This window comes from Coffea eugenioides, chromosome 1, assembly GCF_003713205.1.
Source record: "Coffea eugenioides isolate CCC68of chromosome 1, Ceug_1.0, whole genome shotgun sequence".
NCBI lineage: Eukaryota > Viridiplantae > Streptophyta > Magnoliopsida > Gentianales > Rubiaceae > Coffea > Coffea eugenioides.
In genome coordinates this window covers 40,189,286-40,214,890 of record NC_040035.1, presented here as the reverse complement: position 1 = coordinate 40,214,890, position 25,605 = coordinate 40,189,286, and the positions used below count along the sequence as shown (strand labels likewise).

General features: G+C 34.4%; 4 protein-coding genes across 6 annotated transcripts; all 4 read left to right on the top strand.

Moving 5' to 3' along the window:
- The first annotated feature begins 3,252 nt into the window (after positions 1-3,252).
- LOC113750190 (F-box/kelch-repeat protein At3g23880-like) lies at positions 3,253-8,185 on the top strand. 2 transcript variants are annotated; one of them, XM_027294156.1, is made up of 2 exons: positions 3,253-4,625; positions 7,609-8,185. In XM_027294156.1, exon 1 carries the CDS (start codon positions 3,359-3,361, stop codon positions 4,586-4,588), a length of 1,230 nt encoding a protein of 409 aa, XP_027149957.1. In that variant the 5' UTR covers positions 3,253-3,358; the 3' UTR covers positions 4,589-4,625; positions 7,609-8,185. The 2 variants fall into 2 exon arrangements, with proteins under 2 accessions (XP_027149957.1, XP_027149967.1); XM_027294166.1 differs by lacking the exon at positions 7,609-8,185 and adding an exon at positions 6,697-7,591.
- A 2,064-nt stretch (positions 8,186-10,249) lies between these two features.
- Positions 10,250-14,773, top strand: LOC113750831 (F-box/kelch-repeat protein At3g23880-like). 2 transcript variants are annotated; one of them, XR_003464689.1, is made up of 3 exons: positions 10,250-11,673; positions 13,572-13,764; positions 13,915-14,773. XR_003464689.1 is itself a non-coding variant. In XM_027294793.1 (2 exons), exon 1 carries the CDS (start codon positions 10,335-10,337, stop codon positions 11,628-11,630), a length of 1,296 nt encoding a protein of 431 aa, XP_027150594.1. In that variant the 5' UTR covers positions 10,250-10,334; the 3' UTR covers positions 11,631-11,673; positions 13,915-14,773. The 2 variants fall into 2 exon arrangements, 1 of the variants encoding a protein (XP_027150594.1); XM_027294793.1 differs by lacking the exon at positions 13,572-13,764.
- Positions 14,774-15,356: 583 nt separating this feature from the next.
- Positions 15,357-18,876, top strand: LOC113772569 (double-stranded RNA-binding protein 1-like). Its single transcript, XM_027317197.1, has 7 exons — positions 15,357-15,567; positions 16,271-16,357; positions 16,565-16,618; positions 17,009-17,244; positions 17,417-17,636; positions 18,197-18,337; positions 18,643-18,876. Exons 1-7 carry the CDS (start codon positions 15,357-15,359, stop codon positions 18,816-18,818), a joined length of 1,125 nt encoding a protein of 374 aa, XP_027172998.1. The 3' UTR covers positions 18,819-18,876.
- A 4,051-nt stretch (positions 18,877-22,927) lies between these two features.
- On the top strand, positions 22,928-25,463 carry LOC113763740 (sorbitol dehydrogenase-like). Its single transcript, XM_027307652.1, has 6 exons — positions 22,928-23,088; positions 23,373-23,440; positions 23,779-24,015; positions 24,118-24,408; positions 24,619-24,809; positions 24,997-25,463. Exons 1-6 carry the CDS (start codon positions 23,004-23,006, stop codon positions 25,187-25,189), a joined length of 1,065 nt encoding a protein of 354 aa, XP_027163453.1. The 5' UTR covers positions 22,928-23,003; the 3' UTR covers positions 25,190-25,463.
- The last annotated feature ends 142 nt before the right edge of the window (positions 25,464-25,605 follow it).

Here is a 25,605-nt window from a genome sequence, read left to right as displayed (position 1 = left end):
AGAAATGCCAGTCATGAAAACCTTGCTTCCGACCTTGGCGTTGTGAATGAAGATAGTGATAGTGGCTCAACAGGAAGAGTAAATCAAGATTGAAGGGTCAACCATGAGGCCAATGATGCACCAGATGATGAATGTTGAAGATCATAATTATGTATTTAATTACTTGTATTAAGAGGTTTGGTTTTGATGTGATATATGATTATAGGCTTTGATGGTGAAATGAAATTCTCACATATAAATGAGGAAAAGAACAGTTCCTATTATGACTCGTTGGATTGCTAGGAATATAACGAGTCTAATACAAGTGACTATCTGCTTAATGGATATGAAAATGGATATGCCATGTTAAAGTAATTATAGGAAAAGAAATACATTCACTGTCTCTTTACACTTCTACTTGACTTGGTATATTGGTCTACTAGCCTAAACGAGTACTTACATCTAACTTTAGGCTACGTAATTCTCTTCTTCCTACCTAGCTTTTCGTGACCTCTCCCTTAAACAATATGAGTGGCATTGTTGAGCCAAATACATTCTCAAATCCCAAGAAACTTGATAGACAACTAATGCAATAAAAAGTATGAACAATAATTAGCACTGATTAAGATTTGAAGTTCAGTTCAATATAGATAAAACTTGAAATTTACGCGTAAGAAATTCAACTTGTTAGAGATTGACTTGCTAAAGCCTCACTTGAGTGAGGAGTGAGGCTCAAACAGAATTGTAAGCTTTTTAGAATAAAAGTTAAGCTAACCACTGAGTTTTGGCTCATTGGCTACAAAAAAAGGATGAAGGTCTTTTTTGTGATGTAGGTCAGGGGGTTTGACCTCTACATGTAGTAATCTGCAATAAAAAAGTTCAAAAGAAATATCAAAGTATCCCTTTAATCTAAGTCAGTTTTGTATACTTATTTGTATGTTTTGAAAAAAATTCAAAAGAAATGCTAGAGCACCAGTGCACCCCTTTATACAAAAAGACATCCTCATATACTAATTCCTTATATGCCCAACTCGGGATAACTCGAATGATTCGTTGCTCCTCTTTAGGATATGGTGACCACGGTTTGAGTTCCGGGGATAACGCGTTCGAGGGGATATTGGGCTTCTCCTCTTTGGCTGCAGGGGGAATAGTCAGGCCGAAAACTCAGATACCCCCTGTATCGACCAAAAAAAAAAAGTATACTAACTCCTTATAGAGCCTTTTATACAGATGACATAAGAAGGCATTCTTGAATATTTTGCAGTAGCAATAGATGCAATGGAATTGTTTTATTTTCGCCTACTTCTCCGGCCCATTACGACAACGCTTGACCCACATGCGTTTAGCCTAAGCCCACTATAATTTTATGTGGCCAGAGTATTGGACATAAAATAACCCACTATTCGAATTTTGGAATATACGATTTTCTTGTAAACCACTCTAAATACTCCATTTTAAAAAAAAAAAGAAACTCCAGATTATGTTACATAAAATATATGTAAATACATACAAAAAATTTAGTATTCCTCTTTTGGACTTCCATTTCTAGATTACTTTTCATCGTTTTGCCCTCTAGCTGAATTTATTCATCATTATTTATTTGATCATACATATTGTCAAATTAAAGACGTAGACTTAGGCAGATAACTCTTATGCCATCCCTGTTTAGATTGCTATTTTGGAGAGTTTTGTAGAAAAATGTACTGTAATGATTTGACACATGTGAGATAAAAAGTAGTGATTGGAAAATATATTCAAGAAAAATGTAATATTTTTTTTTTCAAAAAATCACAATTCAAACAAGGAATCAACTCACATGTACTCATATTCATATTTCAATTTTCAGATTTGAAATATATACTTCTAGAATTTCGTGCAATTAGGGTGATTTCAAAATTTTTCAATATTACTTGACCGCCAATTTGCCAAATCTTTTTCAACCTAACGTCCGTAACTTTTATACCTCAAATGCTTAGACATTAATTTTTCATTGAAAAAATTTTAGTTCCATGCTACACAAAACCCAAAAAGTAAAATGAACTACAATATCTACCTTAATTTCAATTATGCCAATTTTTTCTGATAGAAATCAAATTTCATTAACAGATTGTTGAAAATTAATTATCTAACATGCTTTAATTTATATCGCTGCCCCAATAATAAATTAAACATGCACCATAAATTACAAATATACAATTTAACAGATACAATAGATCTAAAAAAATCAAGAACAAACCTGAAAGGTACAACAAATTTTAAAATCGTCTTCCAATAGATAAATTGCTGCACTTCCTTTTGCTATTCAAATTTATAGTATCTATTCTTTATTTCTATTCGGGTTAATTCCACTTTGTCCCCCCAAACTTTGGACGATTACCCACTTAAGTCCCTAAACTTCAAAATGGGACACTTAAATCCCTAAACTTATAAATACCTTCCACTTAAGGAAAATTGTTAACAAATCCTGAATGCCGTTGGTGGTCGAAGTATCCCATTTTATAAGGGTTTAGGGATTAAAGTGTCCCATTTTATAAGTTCAAGGACTTAAGTGGGAGGTATTTATAAGTTTAGGGACTTAAGTGTCTCATTTTGAAGTTTAGGGATTTAAGTGGATAATCGTCCAAAGTTTGGGGGGACAAAGTGGAATTAACCCTTTCTATTCTTTCAAATCTACGTACCTTCGATGATATAACTTCTATTATTAGGGTAGATGTTGATGGAATTGTGATTTTTTTTTTTGAAAAAAAGCCCACAAGTTGTCCAAGGCAGTGGGCCACTTGGTTAACGCCGCCTTTGTGCAGATGGTCATGACAGACCTGCCCCTTGTCCCAAGCGGACGAGGGCCTGCCGTCCCAGGCAGCTCATGGCCTGAGGAGGTCTCAAAAATTTATGCGGCTCAGATTACGTTTTGTAATTCGATTTTCACGTAATGTGAGACTCACAAAAATATTGTTTTAATGTTACTCGCTGTTGTTCTATTGTTACACTTTGTACAGATGATGTTACACCATGTACAAATGGTGTTCCACCTTCCGGAGTAATTGTTCTGACAACTGCTCCAACCTCGCATCCGTCCCAAGTATCAATAGTTGTCAGTAATAATTATTCTAAACTATGTATAATTTTATGTGAATTATTTATAAAATTTAATAATAGAAATATAATTATTACTTGTAAAATATCATATTTCTGTTACGAGGATGCACGGAAAGTTTAGGTAAGAGTTACAAAACGTGACAAAAATTACACGGTTCCGAACCTGCCCCGCTTCCGGCCACATAACTGAGACAACTTCTCAGAACTTGACACTCAGCAAAGAAAGAACCCCTCTCTGGAGCTCTCTCTTCAGATCTCTCATTCCTCTAGAACCCCTTCAAAAATGCGAGAAAGAACCCGAGAAAAGAAAATCAAAACCAGCCCCGAACCCCAATTCCAGCCAATTATCAGCAGTATTCCTGATGATATTTTGCTTCAAATATTCACAAGGCTTCCGGTCAGATCCCTGGGGAGGCTCAGCTGCGTTTCGAAATCTTGGCATTCCTTGATCTTCAGCCCCAATCTCGTCAAATCCCATTACAAAAGATGCACGGAAGACAAGGAAAACGAGCATCATAGGATCATGTTCTTTAAGGTTGAGCTGGAACATGATGAAAGGCTCGGGTACGGGTTCGAGCTCGGGGTCAACTTTAGGCTCAGGCAGTTTGGGTGTTCCCTTCATAGTGCTTTTTCCTGTGTGTTACCCAAGAAAATTGAGGTAACCAACGACTTTATTATTAGTATTCCTGTTGAAAAATTCAGGTATTATATAAACAAGACTTGGGGTTCTTGTCGTGGGTTGGTTTTGATCATGGTTGAGGGAGAAAGTATGTTGTTGTGGAATCCTGCTACAAGAAACTATAGAGAGTTGCCTGATTCTGGGATTAAAAAGGAGCATAAGTTACCCGGCTCTTCTCGCTTGTCATGTGGGATTGGTTATGATGAGTCTAATGATGATTTTAAGGTTCTTGTACTTTCCTCAGTTGGTGGTATGCGGAATGAGACTCTGGCTAAGGTTTATAGCTGGAAGACGGATTCTTGGAAGAAGATTGAAGATCTTAAGTACTCTTTGATTGAGCTAGGCGGCTGTTATTGTCTGAATGGGATTTTCCACTTTATTGCATATGATCCTCAAAGTCGTGGTATTTGGAATATAGCTTCTGAGCGGAAAATTGTAGGTCTTGATTTGGCGAATGACATTTTTAAAGAGATAGAACTCCCTGAAGAGGTGATTACCAATTGTACGTGGAAAATAGGAACATTAAGAGGATGCCTCTCTTTGTTCCTTTATTCTGGAGGCAATCAGGTGGATGTATGGCTCATGAAGGAGTATGGAGTAAGAGAATCTTGGTCTAAAGTGGTTGTTGTTCCTTGTTTTCAGTATCCTGATGGTAATGTATTCAGCAAGCCTTTGATTTTATCAGAGAATGGTCAGCTTCTGTTTGTGACTGGGCCAAGACCAAAGTTGGGAGTTTATGATCCAAATGAGAATTCACTCCACTATTCTCAGTTTATTAACTTGGAATATCATTATGAAGTAGATGTGTGTGTTGAAAGCTTAATTTCTCCGTAATGCTGTTCATGGATTAAAAGGGACTTCAGCCATAAAGGTAATTAGGGCTTTTCTAATTTTCACCTGGCTGAATCATTTTTTGATTGCTGATCTCCCTCCAGTACCGCTTAATTTTCTGCACTTGCACCATTCACTAAATTTTTAGTTTTCTGCACCTACATTATGCACTAAATTTTTACGGTCTATATGATATGAAGCAAGACCATCCGAAGGAGAAGTATTGCTGATAAAGTACGTATTTATCTAGGATTTGCTTTTCTCTGTTATTTGCTTTATTCCAACCATAGTGCTCGCATTAATTGAATTTTCTTGCTCTGCTTACTTTTTGCTTGTTTTTTGTCCAAGGGAGAAGAATGGAACCCTTTGATTTCTAGCCATTATTGTATTTACCTGATACTTTGAGCTTTCTGATCGATGAATTTCACAAAACTCATCCCAGGAAACGTTTTTTCTATCGAGGTGCTTCATATGTATCATTAATTTGATGCTATCGTGGTGTAGATATTGATCCATTTTAATAGTGTTCTCTGTTTATTTGTTTGAGAAAGCAAATAAATTAACTTTTTTAACATGACTGTTTTTCTTTTCCGGCCCATATTTAAAACATTGCATTTAAATGTGTATCTTATATGCCCATTTTTATCGTTCAAATGCAAATTGCCTTTCAAGAACTCAGTTAAAAAAGGTAGTCTATAGAAGAAAAGAAGCAGAAAATGAAATCTTTTGAATCAATCTTAGCATATTTCTTAATTGCCCATATGGCAGAGGTCCATTGGAGCTATACTGCATGGCACATTGCACTGTTTATACTACATTGAAGGGAAACACACAATACATTCAAACTGAATTTTCCTATATGTATATACATACATATTTTGCAATAAAAGCACTATGTTCCTGTTGTCTGCCAAATGTACTTGATGATTCTGTCAATGTTCTTATGCATAAAAGGAAAGAAAGTTTAAGATAAGTTTGCAGTACAAACATAAATCTAATAGATAAAGAATCACGTTATAATAAGCAATTGTATGCATCCAACATCCTAGACTAGAGTGATAGTCATTTAATTTATCTCCTATGAAGTCATCTTCTTTGTCACTGGACTTGTAACACTGAACATCTTCGTCTTCCATTTTCTCATCATGTATTTAAACTCGTTCTCTTCATCAATGAGGCAAACTGCTGAATTGAAGAAGAGGAGCAGTAAGAGAGATGTTAGCTACACAAGCAGAGGTCGGAGAGAGAGAACTGTGGTAAGAAATGAGAGGAGTTTGGTGACATACGGCTGGAATTAATTTAACACAAACGACACACTTAACCAACAACTTAATAACTAACATAAACACACTAAAACGCTGGAAGGGATCTAGATTTGAGAAGTCTCTCTTAACCTTTAAAATTAACCCATATTGTTGAGAACTCCAATGGACCAATCCCCTGTATGACTTGAACATGAACCATCAGGTCCTACGTTCACATCAACAACTCTGGTTTTTGTCTATAATGCACCGCACATTTGCCCGTTCTTTTTCTTTGGAATTGTAATAAAATGTGTATTTGGGTTTCACGGGTCACAACAAAAGAAGTACAGCCAGTTGATATTGTTAAAGATCCATGGTAATCAAATTGCCCAGATTATACATTTCCAAAACGTTAGGAAGGCATGCTATTTAGTGTGGGCACTATACGCACTTAGTGAGCACTATTGGAAAGCCCCTATACTAACACTGAGCTAATTGGGGATGTAGCCCATGTTCAACAGCTGTGTTTCTTACTTAATCATCGGTATCTCTAATTGACATGGTAGTTTGTAATTAAGTGTTTGCTTCGAGGCTGCAATCAGGAATGCAATAACTTCATTTAGAGTTTCTCGACCAATTTTGATGGCCCTGTTATATTTGTGAATCAGAGAATCCCCCTTCTGGATTCTTTTTACTTGTCACTATTCTTTTGAGAAGTCTCTCTTAACCTTTAAAATTAACCCATATTGTTGTGGGTGTTTCAATATTTTGACCAAAGTGCCACTCACAAAACGTTAAAAATTGGTCAATTGATTAGTCAATAAAGTATTTTTACTATGGCACAGTTTTAATTATTTTTGTTTCTAGGGATGTCTTAAAAATCTCTCTCTTTGAAAGCTGATCTTGTGCATTCACACTAAATAATCCAACCTTGCTCATCTGTGAAGTCCACTTTCATGGTAATTCCCATTTGAATTCTGAGGGGTAAGATGTTGAAGCTATCAATTTATTGAAGTCCACTTTTAACATATGCAATTCAATTTAGTATGAATGTCTAGGTGCAAGAGTTACTGTAAATGCAATTGCTCGTTTATATTTTTACCTACTATACATGGAGCTCGTGAATCAAAGCTTATCATCCAAACTTGCTCTTTTAATTCTCTCTGATCCAATCTGATTTGTTCATATTGTTCTATCTTTACTTATTACTGGTATGCATGCTTGTCTCTACCTTCTTGTACTTTTGTTTTCTAATCTTATGATTAGTTTTCCCCTCTCAAATGCTTTGCTTCTTTTTTTCTTTTCCCCCATAATTAGTTAGAAATTCATTTCACAGGTTTTGTAACTAACATCATCATTCTTTTTCCATAATTTCTTTTTCGTCTCTCAAGATTTACTCTATGTTGGGGGTGTTAAACTGCACTATGACAGCAGTATTTTGAAAAGAACTTAACATTTTAAGCCTTGGTTTCACACTTATAGTTTGTTAATAATGGCATTTTGTTTGATTGATTAGATACGTGCATGCTTCCATCCTTGCTAATTAATATATGTCTAATTGTTTAAGTAAAAATATTTGCATATGATGTGGCTAATTTTGGTAGAGTATGTTGAATCATGTGTTAAAAGCTTGTGGTTTGCCTTGGGGGAATTATAACATCCTGATCATTAATTAGCTTTACTTTGCTATTCATTTTGGTTATTACTTTTTCTTCGTTGGTTAGCCTATTTTCTTTCTCTGTGTTATAATTTGTACTTTATTTTCTCCATTTTCTGTAGATGGCAGACCCTTCTTATGGCATTGTTTTGCATTACAAGAATGAAAATGCAATGATTGGGAATGTGGACCCTAACAACTACTCTTTTCTCCCTCTTGTGAATGATGTCTTGTGAGGCTGCACTTCATGATGTACCTGGGAATGAGACCATTATGGTATAGTTAATTGTGAGTTTCTTGGTACATCGCATTTGCTGGATGTATCTGGTGATGAAGATATGCGCTTGATGTTTTTCGTGTATAGAAAATTCAAAGGTATCATCCATATGAAAAAAACTAGTGTTGCTTCTTTGATTGTATTGGATGAGAGTGCAGTGAATTTGAATGAAGAGCTCAACATGAATGATGGTAATAGAAGTGCTAGTCAGGGTTCCAATCTTGGCGTTTTGAATGAAGATAGTGGCTCAAAAGAGGAAATCAAGATTGAAGAGTCAATCTTGAGGCTAATGCTGCAGTAGATGATGAATGTTGAAGATCATAATTATGTATTTAATTAGTTGTAACAAGAGATTTCAATGTGATGTATGAATATGAGCTTGATGGTGAAAGGAAATTTTCACATATAAATGAGAACGAAAATGCCTATCATGACTTATTGGGTGTTGGAGATATAGTGAGTGTAGTCCAAGTGACTATTTACTTGGGCCTTAATTGATTATTTAATTCAAAATTTAAATTTAATGAATTCAGATATTAATAGATTTATACATATTTGATAATAAAAAATAGAACATTTAGATTAATTAAGTTGCATTGAATTATTTAGACAAATTTTGATATAAAAAAAATAAGTGATAAGCAATTTACTTATCACTTAATGTGATATGCATTCAAATATATCAAGTTTAGTATTTAACGATTTATAATTAAATGGATTTAAATTTTAGTTTTCATACTTCAATTTTATCAAAGGCGCTTTAATGACATGGGACATTTCTGATCTACAAGGCTACAGATATATCATGTTAAAGTAATTATGGGAAAGGAAATTCATTCCTCGTCTCTTCAGGCTTTCTAACAAGTCTAAATGAGTACTTCCCTCATAGTTGTCAAGCAATCCACTCAATGGCAGCTAGAGCTGTTAAATGGAATGAGCAGCTCTCGATTGAGCTCGACTCGATAAGGCTCGAGCTCCGCTTATTAATTGTGGTAAATGAGTCAAGCTCGAGCTCGAGATATGCTCATTTAATTAACAAGTCGAGTAAGCTCGACTCGTTTGTTATCCGAATAGTTCGATTAGCCTCAATAAGGAAGGGTATATGTATTATTTCACAATTCAAAAGTATAAAAATTGAAAATTATAAGTTTTTATTGAGGTTAATTTGCACGAGTTCGAGCTCATGCAAGCTCAGATCGTTTGTGATAAACGAGTCGAGCTCGAACCACATGTTCCATTTGGCGAGTCGAGTCCGAACACATTTCAAAGCTCGTCCACCTAGTTGAGTTCGGCGGCCAAATACTCGGCTCGATTAACAGCTCTAATGGCAGCACATCCTATGTGAATGTTTAATCTAAATTTGGTGAGCTTAAGTCTGCAAGAAAAAAATGTTAATCACTAGAGGCTTTTTATTTGGACGTATAAATGGTCCAAATCCAGAATCAATCTTCACACCGGAAAACCTAGTATTTGGATATCAAATTATCTCGAATAATATTTTGTTTGCATTATAAACACATTTTTTAACCCATTTTTTAATATTTTTAATCACCTTTTTATTTTACACACGTCACATCATAAAAAGTGTTACAATAATTATTTCAAATAATATTTCAAATAATACTCTATCCAAACAATATGATTGTTTGTAAAACCTGGTTTTCTTAGACTGCAGAGTAAGAATGTATTGCAAACTGCAAGTTGTTATGCAGTTCGTCTCAATGTTTGCCATTGTGGTAAATCTTTTATGATTTATTACAGAACATCTTTTGGACATTTTGCAGGTTTCTTCATGTTGTTCTTGATCTTTCATAGTATTCAGCAAGTTCCATCTAGAATGAAGAGGGAGATACTAAAGAAGGAATTGCAAATATTCTGGAAAAGAATTAGTTTTACACTTTGCATAATAATTTGTTAGAGAGTTTTTATGAATGTAAAATGTATACAATAGAAATGAAACATACGGATTAGTAGTTCATATGGCACTTACTTACAAATGATGGGTAATTATCAATATAATTTAACACGAATGATTTTACGCGAATAATTCGTGAATTGCCTAAATCTTATAAGAATAAAATTAAAAGGAAAAAAGTAAACATATACCTGACATTGATTTTAGATGATAGTATAATATCATTCTACCCTCCATTATTTTGAATTGAAATCCGTGATACATATGAATGTAATGCACAAAATGAGACTACAAACGTTAAGCATAGCTAGACGAAAAGGACAAGACAAGACAAATGTAAGGATTCTATGATCAATTAATTAATTAATGCTCTTCCTAAATAAGATTGAGATTGGTTAAGAAATCATGAAATTGCCATCAGCAAAATTTGTGCACAAAAAAAAAAAAAAAAAAAAAGGAACAGAGGGTTCTGAAAAGCACATATTTATGCTAATTTGCTACAAAGAATTTTTTTTTTTTTCCTGTTCTTATGATAATTCACTTTTGTTCAAAATCTTCACTTTACCTTCCCACAGCCCAAAACGCTGCTCGCTCCCCGGTCATCTCTGTTGTTTCTCTTCCAATCCAATCTGCCATCGGCAGCAAAACCCCCAAAAATGCAAGAAAGAACCCACGAAGGCCAAGCTGAATCTTCTGCAAACCAAGCTGAATTTTCAGCTTTGGAGCCATTGTTATTAGCACAACACAAGAGAAAGGAATTCCAGTCCCAACCCGAACTAATTAATGGTATTTTTCCTGATGAAATTATGGCTGATATACTCACAAGGCTTCCAGTCAAATCCCTGATGAGGTTCAGCTGTGTTTCAAAATCTTGGCATTCCTTGATGTCCGACCCCAATTTCATCAAATCCCATATCAAGAAATGTGCTGAAAACAAGGAAAATGAGCATCATAGGCTCATTTTGGTTACGGTTACGGATGATGAGGAGCAAAAGAGGAAAGGGCTCAGACTCAAGAAGTTTGAGTGTTCCTTTCAAACTGCGTTTTCCTGGGCATCATCCAAGAAAAATGAGGATCAGGTAACCTACGATTTTATTATCAGTCCCGCTATTGTCTCCGACGACATGTGTAGATATAAGATTCTGGGTTCTTGTTATGGGTTGGTTTTAATCACGATTGCTGCAGAAAATATGTTTTTGTGGAATCCAGCTACAAGAAAATCTAGAAAATTGCCTCATTGTGGTTGGAAAGAGGAGCATAAAGCTATCAATTTTCAGGACTTGTCATTTGCGATTGGTTATGATGAGTCTAATGGTGATTACATGATACTTGGACTTTCCTGTGTTGTCAATGATAGGCTAGAATATGAGACTGTGGCCAAGGTTTATAGTGGGAAGACGGATTCTTGGAAGAAGATTGAGCATTTCAAGTATAGTTTGATTGATGACATCTGTTCTGGAAGTTACTTTTTGAATGGGAAGTTCCACTTCATTGCATATGAGATTTTAAGTCGTGGTACTGATGGTACAAATTTTGAGCGAATAATTGTTAGTCTTGATTTGGCAGATGACATTTATGGACAGATAGAAACGCCTGAAGATGAGAATTTCGGTCATGAGTGGAACTTAGGAACGCTAGGAGGATGCCTTTCTTTGTTGCATTGTTCCATAGGGAATCAGGATGAGGTGGAACTGTGGGTCATGAAGGAGTATGGAGTAAGAGGATCTTGGACTAAAATGGTTGTGATTTCTGGTTGTCAGGGACCTGGTTGTCGTTTATTCAGAAAGCCTTTGATTTTATCAAAGGATGGTCAACTTCTGTTCGTGAATTGGTCATATCTGAAGTTAGGAGTTTATGATCCAAATCAGAATTCACACCATTATCCTCAGTTTAGTAACTCAGAAGGTCTTTACGGAGCAGATGTGTATGTTGAAAGCTTAATTTCTCCCTGATGCCGTTGATGGAGTTCAAAGGGACTGTAAGGGGGAAAAAAAGGTAAGAAAGGCTTCTCTAATTTTCATCTGCTATATTATCTTTTTAGCTGAACCCTTAGTAATCTGCACTTACATTATTCACGGAATGTTTGTGACCTAGCTTCAGTATTTATGACATGAAACCAGACCAATTCAATATGTATATTGCTGAGAAATAAGGTACTAATCCAGGATTAGATTCACTAATATCCTTTTATTCCAGCAATAGAGCTTACAGCAATTGGAATTTCTTGTTCTGCTTTGTTTTATACTTCTATTGTGTCTAACAGAGAAGAATTGAATTCTTTGATCTCTAGCTAATATGTATTTTACCTGAAATTTTTGAACATTATCATCATTGCATTTACAAAACTCATTTCAGGAAATGTTTTATATTGTGCTTCACACACACACACACACACACACACATTCACATATACTTTTCCGTTTCATGATGTCATGCTGTAGATCCTTGCTTGATTTTGTAGTCTTCTTTTTATTTGTTTTGACAAATAATTTAACTTTTTAAACACGACTCTTCTTTTTCAGTCAAATGTTAATACATTTTATTCAAATGTATATCTCCTGTGCTCTCTTTTATAGTTCATGCACAAAGTGCCTTGTTAAGAAGTCAAAGAAATGTACTTTAAAGAACTAAAAAAAGAAAAAAAAAAAGAGCAGAAATGAAATATTTGAAGCACTTCCTAGCATATTTGTCAATTGCCTATAGGGTCCCCATGGAGCTGTGGTTCATGGTGCATAACGCACAGCACCCTATATTGAAGGGAAGCACACTTAATGCTCTAAATCTCAATTAGTCCTATATATAGTAATTCTGCAGTAAAAGCACTCATTTTTACTGATTAATTTTTCAATGTTCTTAAGCACAAAGCAGAGTGAAAAAGATCGAATACAAATGTAGTCAAATACATTAGAATCATTTCAAAATAAGCAGCACCCTAGAGTAGAGTACTAGTCATTTCATCCATCTCCTATAAAGTTGTCTTATCATTGGATTTATTAACATACTCTGCTTCCTTTTCATCATCAATAGTATCAAAGTTCATCCACTTCATCAATGAGGCAAACAGGTGGTATTGAAGAAGAAGAGAAGGAAGAGATATATTAGCTACATAACAGAGATTCTTTTTTTCTTTTTTTTTTGGGGGGGGGGGGGGGGGGGGGGGGAGGGTTAAGATCACTGCTTTTGTCCTTGAATTTGCAACACATGTGCCCCTTCTTTTAGTCTAGAAATGTAATGATTTTATGTAATAGGGTTGCATGAGTTACAAATTAAGATGTACAACCAGTTGGTTTAATTTTTTAGGCTAAGATCCACAATAGTCAAATAGCCCAGATTACAAATCTACAAGACTTTAGAAAAGCATGCTATTCAGCGGTATCCGCTATCACACACATACTGAGTGCTATTCAAAAGTCGTTACGCTGTACACTATAGCACTGAACTACATTAGGGTTGTAACCTGCTATTGACAATTATGTTTGTTGTTTTGTCTCTTTATCTCTAACTGGAACGTAGTTTCTTAACTGGGTGTTTCTGGAGGGTATGGGAATTAGAATTTGATGGCTCCATCCAGGTTTTTTTTACATGTTGATGCCCTTGCAATATTTGCGAATAGGATTACCTTTTTTTTTTCAAAAGTGTAAGTGGGAGGGTTCGAACCCAAGACCTGCCACTTAACACTCCTTCCCTCTGAACTACCCGACCCATCCCTCCCCCCTTGTGAATAGGATTACCGGTTCTCTGTTTTTCAAAGAGAAGTGGATTACAGGAAATCAACTTTTGTTTAAACATTAGAAGGTAAACAGAAAAGGTCCTATCTTTGCTTCAGCAATTGTTGCATGATCTGTAAACTTCTAAAATATCTGCTAGTCTGCTGACCTTTTGCTAATTATTAGGTAGAGTAGACTTTGGACTCATTTCAACAGTTGAATTTGGGGTTGGTCAACTAGTCATCAGTTTTATTCTCTTGCTGCTCAAGAAATCCTGTCAATTTCAATTTATCCTGTTCAAATGAGACAACTTCTGAGAACTTGACACCAGACCATTATCTTGTTTCAGACATGTTCGGGACTAATTCTTTGGTCATAGGTACTGGCTATCCAGCTGAGGCTGTAAATTATCCATAACAGCATTCAGTTGTACTATGCCCTCGTAATTGTGTTTCCTACTTAAATGAACATCAACCTTTCCTGATGTATCTTTCTCAACATGAATGTCTAATCCTGGTTTTCTATCCAGATTATGCACATCAGTAACATCTGTGGTTGCTATATCCCCAGTCAGAGCAAAAGAACCCTCTCCTGCTGCCATTGATGTTGAATGTCCAATATATCCATGTTTATTTAGAGCATGTTTCACTGCATGGACTACAGAGTCAGAACGGTCATGAAGTTCAACTGCTAGTTATAGTAAAGAACATTTTGCGAACTTCAGGTAGTCATCTAGTTTGAACTAACTGTTTACCATTTTTGTATCTTTTCGGATTTATAAGAGAACATCTTTTGGACATTTCACATCTACAATTGACTTCATCCTCAGCAATGTAGACTTTTCTGATATGTAAGGCTGGAAGAGAAGTTAATATGTCATGTTAAAATGATCAAAAGTTAGAAAATATTAGCAGCATTTCTGTTCAAGCTTGTATGAAGTAGAGTTGAATCAATATGCTTTAGACTTTTGAGAAATCCCCTTGAACAAGTGGTGTTGGACATATTGTATAAATATCTTTGATATATACAGATACTCAGCTCCGGCTATCATGCACTAACAGGAATAAATTACTACACAATGTATGCACTTAGATTCTTGAGAACCATTTTGAAGAAACAGCCAGGGAAGTTTGATGAGATGCATATGATGAAATGAAGTATCTTCTTGGAGCTTCAGTCAACGAAGCAGGAATATTGATTTTCTCTCTCTCTGGCTTCTGCGTGCGAAATGGTAGAAGACTCAACCAAAGGTTCAAAGAACTGGAGGTTGCGCTTTTTCCTCCCTACAAGATTTTTGAGAAACTTTAATTTTTTACTCCCTTATTGGCATTATATCGACCTCAGTACTTGAAATCAGAAATCATGTATTGGTCTCATTCCAGTATACATTTTCTTGAATCGGTTGACCTCTTTGAAATTTGATCGAAAGAGAAATTTCTTGGCTATCATTCTTAAACCTATCAGACATACATCTTATCTGGTGTATTCCTCAATGCCCAGAATCCAACACATTTTCCAGCAATTCATGCATTGGAAACTTGGGGTTGATTGGATTTCCTTGAAAAACATAGGTGGAGAATTTGAGGGGCCGCCATCAATGACCAATAAATATTTTGTTTATCAATTTCTGAGAATTTTTCTGCACCTAAAATGGTAAAATTTTACATACAATCTGAAACATTTTATAAGCAGAAATGAGAATTGAATATGACTTGCAGTGACAAGTACAACATGCAAATTCACATTATTCTCCTCTCTCCAATGGCACCTCACACAAAAAAGTATGCAACGTAAAAGAACACCACTTGTTGGTAAATTTTGATATCAAGGGCTAGGAGTAAACTATTAAATAACACCATTGATCTTTTTCCTTGTATGCAAGTAAATGTCTACCCTTTTGTTTTCTTCCCAAAAATAAACAATTTTTACATTAATTAAACTAGAAGAAGAGAGAAAATCAAGGTGGAGAAAATGTTCAAGTCAAAGTTGCAAGAATTGTGTCACCAGAAAAAATGGGCTCTGCCAATATATTCATGCATCAAGGATGGAGCAGAGCATAGCCCACAATTCAAAGCTTCAGTTGTTGTTAATGGCATCAACTTTGATTCACCCAGCATTTCTAAGTCCTTGAAAGAAGCACATAATGAGGCTGCTAAATTGGCTTTCCTCCACTTCACTTCTGGTGACTTGTCAAGAAAATTTTAGATTCTTCTTGAGTTTTGTGTGAATTTGTTTCCTGTTTTGTTTTATCATTCAATGTGAAATAGTTGTGACAGAATACAATATGTCAGATTTTGACATTGAAATTTCAGGGCTAAAGGACATTAAATTTAAGATGCAATTAGATGAAACAATTTTTTGCTACTAGTACAATCAATTGAGCTCAGAGATTTTCAGTATTAAAAGTTTTTTCATCCAAATTGCTATGAATTATGTGCTAGGACTCTGTTTCAACAGAGCTTCATGTAAAATCAAATTATGTGACTTCCTTTAAGTATCATTTCGTATAGACAACTTTTTTTTAAAAAAAAAATTTCAAGTCATGAAACTTTGGTGAAAGTCAGGATTAAACACGTAAAGAAGTCTAACTAACGTGGATCAATTGTGGTTTAAGTCCCAATAAGTCTGTGTATAATTAGAAATGTGCTACTAACAGAAAATAAACCCGCAAAACTTGATTTCTGAGCTATGTTATTGCTAATTGAAAGCCTAATATTTAAATGGAGAGAATATCTAATGTATAATATCTTGGAGTAGACCATCTTTCAAGTTGAAATTTCCAAAAAGTTTTGCCTAAAATATTTCTGACTATTAGCCACGGCAATACGCTAAGCTGTAGCCTTTTTTGTGCATCTTTAAGGTTTTTCACATTTCATGAAATGCAGATGAAAAAGCTATTGTTGAAGGATCAAAGACTGAACGAAGGTTGAAGGGCAGAGATATTAATTCAAATGCTTTGAGCAATGAAGCTGGTAGGAAAATTCATCTCCTTTGCCTTGCTTCAGACACTTCTCTGACTTGCCTGCCTTCATTGTTCCTTTTTTACTTTCGTTTCCTGGCATTCTAATCCCTTTCTTAGCTTCATATCCATGTGAATGACTTGATTTATTTTCTAAATTTGTACCAGTCCAATGTTGTTAACATTTTAGTAATGGTGGATGATAAATCAACTAATGCAGGTCCAGACATCGAACAAGCACTGAAGGATGGGGCTATAAATAGTAGCGAAGATGGTAAGGAAGTCTGTGACCTTTGTCCCACCTTGCATTTTACATATCTTTCCGCACTTTTTCATCCAACTTTTGGAGGTCCTTACCGATTATCTTCTTACTTTTATGGTATCTTTGGTGGAAACAGCTTGATTTTTTTATTTTAATTCCATAGTCAAAACTATGATGAGAAGTTTACATTTGCTTTGCATGAAATGATCCTTTCATCTATATAATTAGGATGTGGTCAACTAGAATGCACTCTATTGTCCCCAGAAATTGTTCTTTCATATGTTTGAAATTAGTATGTTGTATTCTGCTGTTTTTAGACAGCTTTCTTGAAGTTAAATTTCATCTCTGCCCAGCCACTGCAAAGTGCTCACCTGCAAGCTCATTGGTGCTTCATGCTTGCAGAAGTGCAACAAAATTACAAGAGGAAGCTGCAGAAGTATGCTCAGACAAAGAAACTTGATTTGCCCTTATACCGTACTAAGAGAGTGGAGCAATCTGTTGCTCTTTGCTTCACAGCGAAAGTTTTAGTTGGTGAAGATATCTTCGAAAGTCCAGGATTCTATGAGACTACAAAAGATGCAGAGGACGCTGCTGCACAGGCTGCACTAACATCGCTGACAATGGATGCCTTTCGCAAGGTGAGTTATCATTGGATTATCAATTCTACCTTCTAATTCTCTCTAAAGGGACAGTCAGTTAAAATATGTAGTAGGAGAGGTGGCCATAAAGAAATGTATTTCATCATTATTCTATGTCCCTAGTCCTATCTGTTCGCATCTGTGTTAACATTTTTGCTTTGTATTTATGAAGAGTGATGATAATATGTACAAGAATCTGCTGCAAGAATTTGCTCAGGAGAATGGGTTTTTCTTGCCAAAATACAAAACTATGAAATCTGGTGAGGATCATAAGTCAACATTCTTCTCAACTGTGGAAGTAGAAGGAGAAATTTTCCATGGGAATCCGGAGAAGTCCAAGAAGCTGGCAGAGTTTAGTGCTGCAAAGATTGCACACACTGCTTTAATGCAGGGTAAGTGACTCCTGCAACATTAGTTCTCTTGCTTATTACAACATATGGAACTTTTGGCAAACTAAGAATCATATTCTTTGAGCTTAAGTGACTACTTTATAAATTCAAGTAAAACTAAGCAGCCTCTGTTGGTTTTTTTTTTTTGGAGGAAGGGGGGGGGGGGGGGTAGAAAGATTAGCTAACTTAATACTATGTCCTTGTGTAAGAATTTTTGTTAATATGTTCTACTTCTCTCACAAGCTTAACGATATAAACTAATGAAGACTTTAGTGGCATATTACCACATGACTTCTGCTGAATGGGAATTGGGAATCTCAACTACATTGTATTTACAAGCTTAAATTACTGTGTTTTATTGTTACGCTCTTTTACTTGAACCTAGTTCTATAGATGATATACAAATATATACCTTATGAAGTCCTGTCAAATATTGAACTGGTTGAATACATAAGGAAAACTAGGAGACGCACTTGAAGGTAATTCAACTCTGATATTTGTTTATTCTGGATTTACAAGCATTCCTTGTGCTTTCTTGACTGATTAACTCTTTCCTGATGCAGGAAAATCCTATTTGATGGATGATAATTCATCTATTTCCTCAAAGGATGAAATTCTTGAAGTTGCTTCTAGCTTGGACTCACTCATCTTTAGTGATCAGCAAAGGAACTCCAATCCTGGAACTCAGGCTGATGAAAGCAAAGGTTAAATCATTTGTAATCTAATATCACTGGTTTCGTACCTGTTTATTTCACAAACTCTTGCTCTTTCATATTTCATTTTAGGATTAAGGTTGGATGAGATAATGGCTAAATTCACTATCTAGCAGATGAAGATGAAGAAACTGATTCCAGCAATCATGACCAGGAGGTCATTGCAGGTCCAATATTATGCATGATAACAAAATTGATCAGATGTTCTCTGAAGCCCGACTTAAGTGTGCTACTTAAGAACCAATTGTGTTAAAATACTATCATGCCTTCTTACATTTGCTTCGTGCTAACTGCAGATTCTTCAAGCAAGAAGACCACAGAAGATATCAATACATACCTGCTATGTAACAGGGTCAGAGTGTATACATGCATTCCAGAGATGAACTTTTCCAAGGGCAATGTAGCACTACCAATTGCTGAGGGCAAGTGGGCAGTTGTGAACTTGGAGTTCCCCAATGAAAAAGATGCATAGCCATTACTTCCTATTATGAGAGTTTATATGCCTTGGTATCATTAATTTCTGTTACTATCTAATTATTCAAGTGAAACTAACTGCAGGTTTTAGAACAATGGATGATATTTGCTTAGATGGATGAGACTAAGATAGGCCCAAGTTGCAGAGAGGATATACATTAAGTGCATTTTCTGATATATTGTGCATTTGCCAAAACCAAGATGCTCTTGAACTTCTTGCAGTTAGGGAACAGCTTTATGCCTTTTGCATCAACATGACATATCTTTTGTGCAGACTTAGGTAAAGTTTGCAGAAAATAAAAACAAACAATGGTCCTTGACATGCCCCCCATCCTTTGGGAGATGAAAGGAAGAGTAAATCATCATATAAAGTTAACCAAAAAATAAGCTCAAAAGTTAAAAAAAAAAAAAGACATCAATTATCAAAATTTGAAAAACCTAGAACAACGAAGAAATTATGAAATTGATATGGTAAAAGAGCCAGTACGTACCATTGAGAAAATCTGTAACACAGTTATGCAGAAAATAATAAATAAAACCTTCTTATATATTGGCAATGCAATCTGTGACAACTAATAAGGATGATTGTATAATCAAAGCACATAAATAGAACTTAAGATGAAAAGGATACCTTTATATTGAAATTTTGATTTGAAAAAATAGATTTTGACCGATGAAGATAAGAGGTTTACATAGTTGTAACTTGTTGAAGATGAGAAAGCGTCAAATAAGCACGAGTAAGAATTTTGTTTCAAGAAGCTTATTGATAATTGAAAAAATAATAATACAACAAATCTAGAATGAGATATTAAGGGTAATCAACTAAACAAACCTATAGGATAAGGAAGACTAGCCTGATAAGGATAATCCAGATTATAAATTTTGAAATTTTGAAATAGAGAATTTGTTAGGTTGTTGTTTGAAACTTGAAAGACAGGCCGAGTGAAGGAGTTTATGGAAAAGCTACTTGGATTAGTGGATAGTAAGAGAAAGATGAAAAGATTAGCAAGCTGGCATTTATTTTTAGAGCACGTTGTAACTACATACTTTTTCATTAAGCTAAGTAGGAAAGATATATATATATATATATATATATATATATATATATATATATACATGATGCGAGTTGAATTTGGAACATCACTCCATCGTGTAAAAGAGATGACGAGGATTATAAGATAAAAAATTAAATTTTTATATACTATTAGTGTAGAATTTTTTTTTACACTATCAATTTTAGATATATGTCACGTGTAGAAATTAAATTTAAAAGTTGAAATTAAATTATGTACTCTATAAGATGAAACAACATGTGGTCAATCTTTTATCTTGTGCCTTCATGCACAGAGGTAGAATCCAACTTTAAAAAAATGGTGATGGGAAATCATATGACTGAGCCTAGGGCTGCAAACGAGCCGAGCCGAGTCGAGCTTTGAGCTAATCGAGCCGAGCCTCGACTAAATTTTACCAAGCTCGAGCTCGAGCTCGAGCTCGACGAGCCGGCAAATTTCGAGCTCGAGCTCGACTCGAATCAAGTCGAGCCGAGCTCGAGCTCGAGCTCGAGTTCGAAAAAAAATAAAAAATAATTATTTTATTTTTAAAAAAATAAATAAAATAATATTTTTTTCTTAATAAATAATAAAATATTAAGGATATATACGTAATTTTACTATGAAAATAAAAAATAAAAAATATATATATATAATATACGTAATTTTATTATTAAAAAAAAATAAAAAAAAATATATATATATATATACCCAAGCTCGCGAGTCGGCTCGCGAGCTAACGAGCTTAATATTCTGAGCTCGAGCTCGAGCTCGAGTTTGACTCGAGCCGGCTCGAGCTCGACTCGAGCCGGCTCGAGCTCGACTCGAGCTTGACTCGAGCGGCTCGCGAGCGGCTCGATTCGTTTGCAGCCCTAACTGAGCCGTTAGTTGACGTGCCCCATTTGCAGCTAGGGGTGAGCAAATTCGGTTCTTACCGAATTCATAACCGATTTCAAATTCAATTCGGTAATTTGAAATCGGGTATTTAGTAATTTGGTACAAATTCGGTACGTACCAAATTCACCGAATTCTAATATGGTATGAAATAGGTAATGAGATTATGAATAAGGTAATAACCGATTTCGCATTCAAATTCGGTAATTGAAATCGGGTACCACATTACCGCATTCGAATTACCAAATTGGTATATAAAATTATATAATATATAGATAAATGCTATTTAGTATTAGTATATACTACTAATACTTTATTATATTATATAGGTAAATGCTATTAATAATAATTAGTATATGGTATTATCAATTTATCATCCTATCATGTACTTATAATAATAATAATATATAATAATGTACAATATATTATTTTAGTATTTGTTAATTGTTATATGACTATAATAATACCAATATATAGTAATACATAACAATATAAGATAACTATAATACTTATTATTTTATACATGAGTAACATGACTAGAATTAGATAATAATTAATACATATATGTATAATACTAAATATTAAACAATAAACATAATTAGTAATTAAATTTAGATATTGGTAATTTGATACATCATTCATGTTTGAATTATTGAATATTTGAATGCGTAATCTCTAACTTGCAAGTATTAGTGTACTCTACATATTTAACATAAAAATTCATATTATCTATTCACTAATCTTAATTCTTAAGACTTTAAGTATAGATAAGACAACTAAGTAGTTAGCAGTGTAAGTGAATGCATATGAATTGCAAATCAATGTACTAGTGTATTGACTTTCACAATAATATATGTAAGTAAATAAGTTTTATTTTGATTTGAAATAAATTATAAGTTTGTAAGTAATATAATTTATCACTACTCATTGTAATTTATAAGTTTGTAACTAATATTACTATTATTAATCATTGTAAATTATAAATTCATAAATTATCACTAATCATTGTACAATCTAAGGTTTATTCTAGTTTAAATTAATCACTTTTTATGTGTTCCTTAAATCAGAGACTAATGATTTTAGGCATAAGTTATCAAATAAGTTAAAATTCATATTATCTATTTACTAATCTTAAGGTTTTAAATATAGACAAGACAACTAAGCAGTGTCTGGAAGTGAATGTATGTGAATTGCAAATCAATGTATTAGTGTATTGACTTTCACAATAACATGTGTAAGTAAATAAGTCTTTATTTTGATTTGAAATAAATTATAAGTTTGTAACTAATATAACTTATCACTAATCATTGTAATTTGTAAGTTTGTAACTAATATTACTTATTATTAATCAGTGTAAATTATAAATTCATTGTAACTACTAACTAATATTGCTTATAATTAATCATTGTAAATTATAAATTCATAAATTATCATCAATCATTGTATAGTCTAAGGTTTATTCTAGTTTAAATTAATCACTTTTTATGTGTTTCTTAAATCATAGACTAAGGATTCTAGATATAAGTGATCAAATAAATGCCAATTTAACCACAAAATGATTAGAACATAAGTAATGTGTTCAATTATGAATAAATTTAAGGATCAAATCAGTAATAATTTATAAATCATAGATGAATTCGGTTAAACCGAATTCATTACCGTTTTCGAATTTGAAATCGGTTGCAGAATGAATTCGGTTATGCCCAATTCGAAATTGAAAACGGTTTAAATTTTTACAGGTAGAATAACCGAATTCACCGAATTCAGTGCACCGAATTACCGAATTTGCACCGAATGCACACCCCTATTTGCAGCAGTACGATAAGTTTGGTAGAAGAAATTATTATTTTTTTCTTTTTCAAGACGAGGAGAAATTGATATAGTTTGAATCGGAATCCAGCTTTATTTGGAGAATAAATTGGATTCGAAAAGGAAGAGAAAAGAAAAGAAAAGAAAAGGAAAAAAGGGCACCTCAATCATCTATATAAATATGAGATGATGAGCAAAAGATAAAAATGTAAAGCAAAAAGTAGATTACTTTAGAATAAAGGTAAAGTAAATTTATCCATTTAAAAGTACGATAGGATTCCGGATAAGATTATTCAAAACATATATAAATATGTTGTAACCCAAGCATTTATTATTCTCAATTACTTGCATAATTCCTACTTTCCTAGCTTCCAAAATCTAAAGCTTTTTAGACACGAAAAAAGGAGAAAAAAAAAATCAAGAAGATCAATATGGGTAGCTGTGAAGAAAACATGGCTGCTTGGCTATATGGTGTTAATGATCTCAGAGTCCTGCCATACAAACTCCCTGCCCTTGGTAATTCATCTCTTTGTTTTTTTTTTCAATTTGGTGATACTTTTAATTTGTGTTCTTTTGAATCTGTTCTTTCCTAATTTACCAGATGAATTATTGTTAATTAGTACTTTCCCATGAGAATCTGTTCATGACAGTATTTTAGCAAGTCCTTCCCAAATTCTATTAGGTGAAGATATTGAAAAGTTTTTTTTTTTCCAGTCTATTATTCCTTTCTTTTTTGTGAACATGCATTGTTTCATTTTTTTTTTTTGGCTAATTTTTTTTTTTTTTAAATTTTGTTCCAGGTCCTCGTGATGTTAGGGTCAGTATGAAAGCTGTTGGTATATGTGGGAGTGATGTTCATTATCTCAAGGTAAAACCCCCTTAACTATGGTACTATAACTTTCTCTTTTCTCTTTTTTTTTTTCTATTTGTATAAACATTTATCAATAAAATTAAAGGGCTGACATCCCTTATATAAGAGGAATTGTCCAGTCACCAATTTATTTCGTGTGCTTTAAAACTTATGAAATTATTTGTTGGGAGCTTTTGGTCACTGATCCCATTGTAGCAATACACAAATCCTTGTTGTATTTCATATGCAACGATTAATTTTAAGTTGTCTGACATTTGATTATATAGAAATTTTTAATACTGTTGTCAATGTAGAAAAAATTAATCTTAATGCTTATAACGAAAATATATTCCTAGACTATGAGTTGTGGGCACTTTCTTGTGAAAGAACCAATGGTAATTGGTCATGAGAGCGCTGGAATCATAGATGAAGTTGGATCGGAGGTGACAACACTAGCCCCCGGCGACCGCGTTGCACTCGAACCCGGAACTGGTTGTTGGCGATGTGATCGTTGCAAAGAAGGCCGGTACAACCTTTGCCCTGATATGAAATTTTTCGCCACCCCACCAATCCATGGCTCTCTTGCCAATAAGGTATCTGCCTGTTGAAAATACTTGGTAATATATCCTATTTGATTTCCAGCCTTGTCTTGTTGAACACTAAAGATTTTTGCAACATTTTCTTTCTCCCAATAGATTGTGCATCCGGCGGATTTGTGTTTCAAGTTGCCGGACAATGTGAGCTTGGAGGAAGGGGCCATGTGTGAACCATTAAGTGTGGGTGTGTACGCTTGCCGTCGTGCTCAGATTGGCCCTGAGACGAATGTTTTGGTGATGGGGGCAGGACCAATTGGCCTCGTCTCTTTGCTAGCTGCTCGTGCATTTGGTGCTCCAAGAATTGTCGTTGTTGATGTTGATCGCAACCGTCTGTCCGTCGCAAAAGAGCTTGGAGCATTTGCGACGGTACAAGTTTCAACCAAAACTGAGGTTTGTCCCACGTTACAATAAATCTTGCATGGACTGACAGTATATTTTTCAATCAGTGTGGATGCATGTCACTTATATAAAATCAAAGTTCAAATTCAATTTGGGATTAGATGACATGCTTCTATATCCAACCAATATACAAGATTAATCCAATTTAATTATGTCTTAATGCAATTTTTTTTATCCTTTTTTTTTTGGGCAATATGGAAGGATATTGAGAAAGAGGTGGAACAAATCCAAAAGGCAGTGGGAGGAGTTGGCATCGATGTAACCCTAGATTGTGTTGGTTTCAGCAAAACTATGAGCACAGCTCTATCTGCCACGAGAAGTGGTGGCAAAGTTTGCCTTGTGGGAATGGGACACTGTGATATGACTATTCCCCTCACCCCAGCTGCAGCAAGGTTGGTGTTTATTTGGATAAGTGTTCTTTTGGAAAAATGTTTGTATTGGAATATTTCGAATATGTTTTCCAAAGTTACTTTTGTGTAACTTTCTCTATCAACTTTGCATCTGGCATATTATTTTTTTTCCTGCAAATGTTTTGAAACAACTCGATTGATGGGGTTTTTCTGTGTTGATAATTAACAGGGAAGTTGATATTCTTGGGGTATTCCGCTACAAGAACACATGGCCTCAATGCCTTGAGTTTTTGAGCAGTGGCAAAATTGATGTGAAGCCATTGATAACCCATAGGTATGGCTTCTCTCAGGAGGAGGTTGTAGATGCATTTGAGACGAGTGCTCGTGGCAGTAACGCTATCAAGGTCATGTTCAATCTTTAGAAAAGGGAACAAATTTTATGTTTTCTTTTTTGGGGAGGTTATGGGAGAAGTTGCCCTATAAATGTTTCAAGGATTAAGTGTGTTAATTCACTTCCTTTTTGGTTTTTTCCTGCTTAAATTTCCAGGGTTTTTGGAGAGTTTTAAAGCAGGTTGCCTAGGGTTGATGTTTCTATGTATTCAAGTGTTAATTCCTTTCCTTTTTTCTATGTAAATTTTGATGTTTCTATGTGAAAGGTCCGATGCATCAATTATATAATCCGTTATTAGGTTTAAATGGTTCGATTGTTGAAACACTTCTCATTTTCTGTTCATGTCAATATATAGATGAATAATATCACCATTTATGTTTGATAAGATAACACAAGAAAGAGATGGAGTACTCATTCTTAGATGGATTTTTTTTTTTTTTTTACAGG